We start from the raw sequence: 8349 nt of genomic DNA, 5'->3' as shown, positions 1-8349 counted from the left end.
GTTCAGCAGCAGCACCTCCAACAACCACCACCACCATCATCACCACAACAACGACCACCATCATCACCACAACCACCATCATCATCACCACCACCCCAACCACCACACGCGTCCACCGTAACCTCTCCTCCTCCCGCCCTCCGTCGCGCAGAGAGCGGCGCACTCCGAGGAGGAGCTGCGGCGAGACCGCCCCTACCGTGCGGCGGGGCCGCCGCCGCCGCATCACCACCACCACGGGCAGCAGCAGCAGCAAGCGCAGCGCCAGCAGCCGCCCTCCTCGCTCCTCTCCGCCTCCTCCAGCCACGAGCAGTCGGCGCCGTCGGCTCGCGCGCCGCAGTACGGCATCGCCGTGGGCGGCGCCGCCTCCGCCAAGACGGGGCCGGGCCGCTGGAAGACGCCCGTCGTCGGCGGCGGCGGCGGCGGCCAGCAAGGAGGAGGCCTCCCGCCGCCACCGCCGCCGACGCGGTACCCGCCGGGGTACGGGCCCGAGTCGCGGGACCTCCCGCCGCCGCCGCCGCCACCACCGCCGGCGTCTGCCCTGCACGGGATGGGCGGGATGAGCGGGGGCGGGGGCGGGGGCACGTCCTCGTCGCTGTCGTCGCTTTCGTCGCCGTCGCTGCCGTCGCCCGGCTACGGCGGCGACGCGGGGCCCGAGGCGGAGCGCAAGCGCGAGGAGCAGCTGCGCTGGTACGAGGCGGAGAAGGCGCGGCTGGAGGAGGAGCGCGAGCGACAGCGGCGCAGGAAAGCGGCGGGGGCCGCTGGTCCCGGCGGTGGCGGCGGTGGTGGTGGTGGTGGTGGTGGTGGTGGTGGTGGTGGTGGTGGTGGTGGTGGCGCGGGGGCGGTGGTGAGACCGCACGAAAGGCCGGTGGTGCCGCCGCAGGGAGACACGATCATCAGGTGATACCTCACCTCGATGTTTTTTGCACGGAACGATGCCCCTAGCGCCACGCTCGATGCTGCCCCCCCCCATCCTGCCGGTTCGATCAACGCTGCTGCTAGTGCCGCTGTCCATGCTGTTAGTGCAACTGCCAATGGCGCCAGTGCTCCACGCCGCTGGTTCTATCAACGTTGCTGCCCGGCGCCACGCTCAATCAATTGGCGACTCCCCCCCCCCGTCCTCCTCCCCCTCCTCCAGGGAGCTGCGCCCCCAGTCGCAGCCGCGCACCATCGAGCGCCACGACCTGCACTTCCTGGTGCCCCCCCCCGCGGGCCCCGGCGAGGAGGAGAGCGCCAGCGGCTCCCCGCAGCTGTCTCCGTCGCCGTGGGCGCGCGACGCCCGCGAGCGCCAGGAGAAGCAGCGGCAGCAGCAGCAGCTGGAGATGCTGGAGCGGGAGATAGCGGCGCTGCAGTCGCGGCCGCAGCACCAGCTGCTGCCCGAGGAGAGCGACCGGCTGCGCAAGCTGCTGCTGGAGCGCGAGTTTCAGCGGCGCGTGCAGGAGGTGTCGCTGCGCCGGCGGGGCGGCGACGACGACGACGACGACGACGAGGACTACGAAGAGAGGGACGACGACGGGGGAGGAGGTGGAGGCGCTAGGATCGGGGTGCAGGCCGCAGGGCAGAAGCAGTCGGTGCAGGTGAACGTCGCACGCGCGCGCACGGACGTGGAGACACCAGCGTCTTTACGGACCCGCGCACGGAAACTGTGATGCTATTTAAGCGAATGAACTATTTTTAGAATTGTTTTTTTACCCTTCTATCTGGCAACAAAACTGACACCTTGTTTTACAAGGAGTCATGTTTGCATTGACCACAATACCTGCAGTCGTAATGCAAAAAAAAACATAACTCTGATAATGTATGCACTGTTCTTGAAGTTGATTGGTCCACACCCGAGACAGCTTTCCTTAGAGCCTAGTCTCACATGGGTTTGACCAGATGACGCCAAAAGGCACACAACTCAAAGACAATGCACCATCAGAGTATGAGAGCTCAGGGATAAACATTTACACCATTGGAATCTTATTTGCCAGTAAAAAATATGATTATTTATTTTTTTACCCTTCTATCTGGCAACAAAACTGACACCTTTTTTTACAAGGAGTCATGTTTGCATAGACCACAATACCTGCAGTCATAATGCAAACAAAAAACCTAACTCTGATAATGTACGCACTGTCCTTGAAGTTGACTATTTTCATTTTGGCCCCATTAAGCTATGCAGCTCACAACGAAGTGGGCTTATCGTCGCAGGAAAATGTATCGCAGCCAAACACTCTAAACCCATGATGTCGATTCTAAATGGGGAGGGAAAAACCGGAGGACCCGGAGAAAAATCCACTCGACCACGGGGAGAGAGAGATACAGGCAAACTCCAAATATACAGCAGGCATCGGGGTCGGAAAATATCCCCTGACCTGCATACCAGGCGAGGGAGTTAACATCTTCTAGCTACCATGGCGCCTCTTAAATAATTCACTGTCTAACAAAATAATGTTTTTCTTCCTGGGTAGTAAGTGTCAATTCCTGATTACTTATGCCTCAAAAGTACAGAAATGGCTATTATAACCCACAAACTTTGCTTTTGTGACCAGGACAGTTACGTTTAGAAATGTACCTATTTTCAATGAGAAAACGCGGTGTTCATTTGTGTCATTCCTTCGCGTAAAGTCCTGGTCAAAAAAGCAAAGTTTGTGGGGAATAATAGTAATTTTCTATAAGTAAAGCTGTCTCGGGTGTGGACCAATCAACTTCAAGGACAGTGCATATCATTATCATCATCAGAGTTGTTTCTTTTTGTTTGCATTTTGACTGCTTGTGTTGTGCTTATTGCAAACATGATGCCTTGTATAAAGGTGTCAGTTTTTGTACCAGTTGAAAGGGTAAAAACCTAGCACTATATTTTCTATTCTTTTTAGGCATAAGCAATTAAAACATAACACTTACTACCCCGGGACAAGAATTGTGTTGTGTAGTGTAATGAGAGCGAGAGGAGACGCCCGTCGTCGTATGAGCGAGGAGGTTTGCGTGGCAGCGCTTGATCGCTCGCCAACGTTACGAACGAGCGTTTTTGTTTTTAAATCCTTTATATTAAGTTCGCTTGCTTGCTTAGGACCGTGCAAATGTTTCGGTCGTTTTTTAACCCACTTCCCGTGATCCAATCGAGCTGACATTTTGCACACAGACTCGTTGTGCGTGGCAATTAATGTTCGTGAGAATTTTTTTCCAAAATTTTACATTTTTTAGGACAAAAATATTATATGTAATTACCAATTGCTCAATGGTGCAATGCAATCATCTGACCCATAGGTGGCAGCCATCTCAAGCCAGAGGACGAGAGGACTCTAGCCGCCACGCATATAAAGGATTTATAGTGAAAAACTGTTTTTATGGGTTATACTTATTATTCTTTTCTTCGCCCGGGGTGTTAACGCCATTGGGGCCCGGCCGTCTCTCGCGCGAACGCAGGAAAAGCCTCTGCCGTGGCAGCAGCAGCAGACGGGAGACTTTCACCAGCAGCAGCAGCAGCAAAGGCAAGAGGAGGAGACGCGCGTGTTGCAGGTAGATCCCTTGCCCCGTCTCTCTCTCTCTCTCCGCCGCTCTCCCCATTCAGCAATCTCGCTCGGGTCGCGTGCCTCGTCGGAAAACGTGGAAATAGTTTGGGAGCGACGGGGGGGCGGGGATGGGGATGGGGGAAGTCTCACCCCACGTGTGCCGCTGGACGGGAGGTGGTGGTGTTGCGTGGCGCGTCTCCGGCACCGCCGGCCACGTCGTCACCCTGGTGGGCGTGGCTTGCAGGGGGTTTCCTGCCTTCGGTGGGAGACAGGATGTGGGAGGACTGCCTGCGATGACCCAGGTGCTTCTTCTTGGTTCTTTCAGTAAAGTCACGTAGAAGGGAAATAATAAAATAATAAAAATTCAACATAATAAAATAATTATCACGACGTTTCGGCCACAACGCAAGCAGCCGTCCTCAGGTGGAGAACAGGTCTGTCAGAAAGACAGCGTCCGACAGACCTGTTCTTCACCTAAGGACGGCTGCTTGCATTGTGGCCGAAACGTCGTGAGAATTGTATTTTATTATGTTTTATTTTTATTATTTTATTATTTCCATTCTACGTGATGACTTTACCGAAAGAACCAAGAAGATGAATCCCTGCAGTCACGAAAGTTTTACATCGAGACCCAGGTGTTGCTCGTAGGCTTGGGGTTTGAGAGGCTCGTCCAGGTGATGGCAGCGCCGAGTCTCTCCCCCCCCCCCACCTCCGTGTCGGAGTCAGAATCTTTATTTGTCCTGGAGAAATCCGATTAGCTGTGGTGCTCTTTATACACAGCTGTGCAGTGGCGGCGGTCAGGAACGTAAATGGCACTCCACTCTGTGCTCCGCGGTGGCTAGGAGATGTTAACTACCTCGCCTGGTGTACAGGAGGTCGTGGGTTGGATCCCGACCCTGACGCCTGCTGCTGTATATTTGGAGTTTGCGTGTCTCTCTCTCATCATCATCACGGTGGCTAGGAGATGTTAACAACCTCGCCTGATATACAGGAGGTCGTGGGTTCGACCCTGACGCCTGCTGTATACTTAGAAGCTGCGTGTGTTTCTCCCCATGGCTGGGTTTCCTCCGGGTTCTTCCGGTTTCCTCCCCCTCCTCCTGCTCCTCCTCCACACACACGGAGGGCCAAATTCTCGTGACATTCATAGCTCAACATCCCGATGTAAAGTCGCAGCACCCTCTTGACCAAGTGTCATGAGACTCGTTAAAGCTTTCGTTTGGTAAACAATCGCAAGAATAATAAATTATATAACAATGAGGGTAGCATTCACGCCTCCTTGACAATGGATAATAATAATGACAGCAATTATTCTACAGCCCTGTCGTCATCCCGCTGCTGGATTGGAGGCTTCCCACCCACGCCTTGTCAGTCGTCAGGATTGTGTGATCATACTTCACTATGCCTGTCGGTGCGTGTCGGCGACCTCCTGTATACCAGGTGAGGTAGTTAACATCTCCTAGCCACCGTGATGATGATGATGATGATGAGAGAGAGACACACAAACTCCAAATATACAGCAGCAGGCATCGTCAGGGTCGGGATCGAACCCACGACCTCCTGTACACCAGGTGAGGTAGGTAACATCTCCTAGCCACCCCGTAGCCCTCGGAACGGGAAAGGAAAGTGAATCGCCGTCCAAACTTGGACGCAGTTTGTACTGGCAAAGCTCTTGCTTCTTTTCCACTGGCACATCTGAGCCGTGCCGGGGCCGTACCAAGCCAGGGGCCGCCGCGTTTCAGGACGGGCCCCAAGCTGCTTCTCTTTCCCCCCCTCCCCACCCCACTGCTCGGGTGATGTTGCCTCCTCACGGCGTCATCGGCCCTCGAAACCCCTGGCCCTTGCTTGGCCCCCCGGGCCAGATTCAGCCGTCCCCTTTGTACGTACGTGTACGTTGAACTTCTTTCGCGCCAGAGGTCGCAACCGGGTACCCGATACCCGCACCCTACCCGATACCCGGCTACCCGTACCCGGCCGGGTACGGGTACCCGTTTGCGACCCTGGTGCGGCCGGGTAATGGTACGGGTAGGCCGTGAGTCACTGGTGAGTAACCCAACGTCTTGTCTCTTCTCACAATTCAAGTTCCTAGAATCAACCCACCCGCGCCTGCAACATGGCTTCATCCCAGAGGTCGCAATCAGGTACCCGATACCCGTACCCTACCCGTATCCGGCCGGGTACGGGTAGGGTACGGGTACGGCCGGGTACGGGTACCCGTTTGCGACCCTGGTGCTGCCGGGTACGGGTACGGGTAAGGAATCAAAACCCGTTTGCGACCTCTGTTTCGCGCCGCACGTTACCAACCGCGCTAAGCGGCGGTGCGCGGGAGGGACAACAAACTAAACGCATGAGGCAGTTCTAAAGAAAATGAGTTTTCAATTTAGAGCCGAGTGGCTAACACCAGCGGCAATGTTCACACAAACATGAGGCAGTTCTAAAGAAAACGAGTTTTCGAGCCTCGATTTGAAGGTGGCATAGCTCCTGGGGCCTTCTTGTGAGTCCATCAGCCTTGCGCCGCTTGCTTCTGGCTTGGCTCGGCAAGCAAGCAGTGGAAAAACCACCCGTACCGGCCCCGCGCTGGCTCGGTTGTGCTGGTGGAATCGGGGGGGGGGGGCGGGGTGGGGGGAGGGGGGGTATTGTAGTCCATCGGCGCGAGCGTGGATTGGCCGTCGTGTTACTGTCGCATTGTCGTTGTTTCGATTTGAAGCTTTCGTGACTGCAGGGATTCATCTTCTTGGTTCTTTCGGTAAAGTCACGTAGAAAGGAAATAATAAAATAATAAAAATAAAACGTAATAAAATACAATTCTCACGACGTTTCGGCCACAACGCAAGCAGCCGTCACCTGAGGACGGCTGCTTGCGTTGTGGCCGAAACGTCGTGAGAATTATTTTATTATGTTTTATTTTTATTATTTTCCTTCTACGTGACTTTACCGAAAGAACCAAGAAGATTGTTGTTCTTGTCGTTGTTGTCGTTGTGTTGTCGTTGCGTTGTTGTCGTCGCGTTGTTGTTGCCACCGTCGCGTTGTCGTTGTGTCTCCTCCACCTAACCGAGCGCCTTGACCGTCGGGGTCTGTTTCTCTCTCCTGGCTGGGAGCATCCTTGACCCCTCCCCCCTGCGCAGGCCTTCCCGACTCTCTCGGTCTTGCACTTGGTATGTGCGACGACGCCGCCGCCGCCGCTCTCCCACCCCTCTCTCCGTCTCTGTCTCTCCGCATGCCTCCCCCCGCCCCCTCTTCATTTCCCAGCCACCGTCACCAACGCGGCCACCATCCCCATCCCCCATCGGCCGCCTCCACGATGTTCACCCATCGTCGCGGCCCTGGTCGTTTTGCTCTTCGTTTGTTTGTCTCTCCGACGCTCCTCTCACACTCGCGAGGGCGGCGGCAGCAGCATCGGCAGGAGCGTGGGACGACGTCGCGATTCTTTAAATTCGCCGCGGCCGCCGCGACGTTGGCAACGTTCCACTACGGCCGATTAAACCGAGGAGATCTTGGGTGTTCTTCCGCGACCTTGTCTTGAGGAGGTCCAGTGACACCCTCGGCTGCAGAAGTTGTAGGAACGCAACCTCCAGGAGTTCTGGTGGGTCACCTCATCTCCTGGAGGTCTGGAGGAGACCTGTCGACGTTCAGGTGGTCTCGCCACGTTGGCGAGATGTTAACTACCTCGCCTAGTATACAGGAGGTCGTGGGCTCGATTCCGACGCCTGTACATTTGGAGTTTGCGCTTTTATCTCACCGTGGTTGGGCAATGGAAGTTCCCCACAATTCTCGACTTTGGTTCCATCCTGTCGCCAATCATCGAGCTTCTACCTGACAGAAGCAGCAATCAGGAGCAGCAGCCGCCACCTTTTGGACTCGACTACCATGAAGTATGGCCCCAGCACAAATCAGGGCACCCATTCCACCAATCTCCCCTGGTGGTGGTGGTGGTGGTGGCGGCGATAATGGAGATGATGAATTGGCCCTGCCGAGGCTGTAATCCTCAGGCGCTCAAAATCAGTAACGCTTTCTCTTGGGGTTTATATATTTACTTCAAACGTGCATCGGCCTTTCAATCTGAATTGGGCCCGTTGTCGTCGTTGTCACATTAATTGGAGGAAAAACTTTTTTTTCTTTAAATTGGTACGTAACATACATTTTTTGTAAAAATCTGAATTGGGCCCATTGTCATCCCTCGCGCAATAAATGTAGTTTGCAAATGTGGCCACCAGATGGCAGCGGCGGCAGCGGCGGAGGACACAATCACACGTGTCGCTCCACAACAGATAAACGGGGGGGGGGGGGGGGGGGTCAATGAAGAGAAGTATAACGAATAGCCGTGGGGGAGATGTACACGCTGCCCCGTGCGTGTCGGGGTGAGACGGACGCTTGTTGCCTTAGTCCCGGGAGAAGCCACTTTGCGTGTGCGTGCGTGTGCGTGCGTGTGCGTGCGTGCGTGTGCGTGCGTGTGCGTGTGTACGTGCGTGCGTGTGTGTGTGTGTGTATGCACTCGTGGTTGTCTGTGCGCACACGTGTGTGTGTATGCCCTCTTGCATGTGAGTATACCCTCCTGCATGTCTGTGTGTATGTCTCCTTGTGCGTGTGTGTATGTGCCCTCGTGCGTGTGAGTGCCTGCATGTGCTTATGTGTGTATGCCCTTGTGTGTGTGTGTATGCCCCCGTGCTTGTGAGGTATACCCTCCTGGATGTGTGTGTATGCCCTCGTGTCTGTGTGTTTATGCCCTCGTGCGTGCGTGTGTGTGCCCTTGTGCGTGCGTGTTTTGTGCCCTTGTGCGTGCGTGTATGCCCTCCTGCGTGTGTGTGTGTATGACCTCGTGCGAGTGTGCGTGTGTGTGTGTATGCCCTCCTGCGTGTGTGTG

General features: G+C 55.5%; 1 protein-coding gene across 8 annotated transcripts in view; it reads left to right on the top strand.

Moving 5' to 3' along the window:
• Positions 1-8349, top strand: part of AFDN (afadin, adherens junction formation factor) — a 206259-nt gene that overhangs the window by 171772 nt on the left and 26138 nt on the right. For 6 of the 8 annotated variants that reach the window (XM_078880327.1, XM_078880325.1, XM_078880333.1 and 3 more), the window contains 4 exons: positions 152-897; positions 1136-1574; positions 3406-3498; positions 6614-6643. In XM_078880327.1, coding sequence (XP_078736453.1) covers positions 152-897; positions 1136-1574; positions 3406-3498; positions 6614-6643 — 1308 coding nt within the window. The remainder of the gene's footprint in view (positions 1-151; positions 898-1135; positions 1575-3405; positions 3499-6613; positions 6644-8349) is intronic. The other 2 variants (XM_078880331.1, XM_078880328.1) reach the window with 1 other exon arrangement.

This window comes from Lampetra fluviatilis, chromosome 57 (assembly GCF_964198595.1).
Source record: "Lampetra fluviatilis chromosome 57, kcLamFluv1.1, whole genome shotgun sequence".
NCBI classification, from domain to species: Eukaryota; Metazoa; Chordata; class Hyperoartia; order Petromyzontiformes; family Petromyzontidae; genus Lampetra; species Lampetra fluviatilis.
Note: the sequence above shows the minus strand (reverse complement) of the source record. Positions and strands in the feature narration are given on the sequence as shown.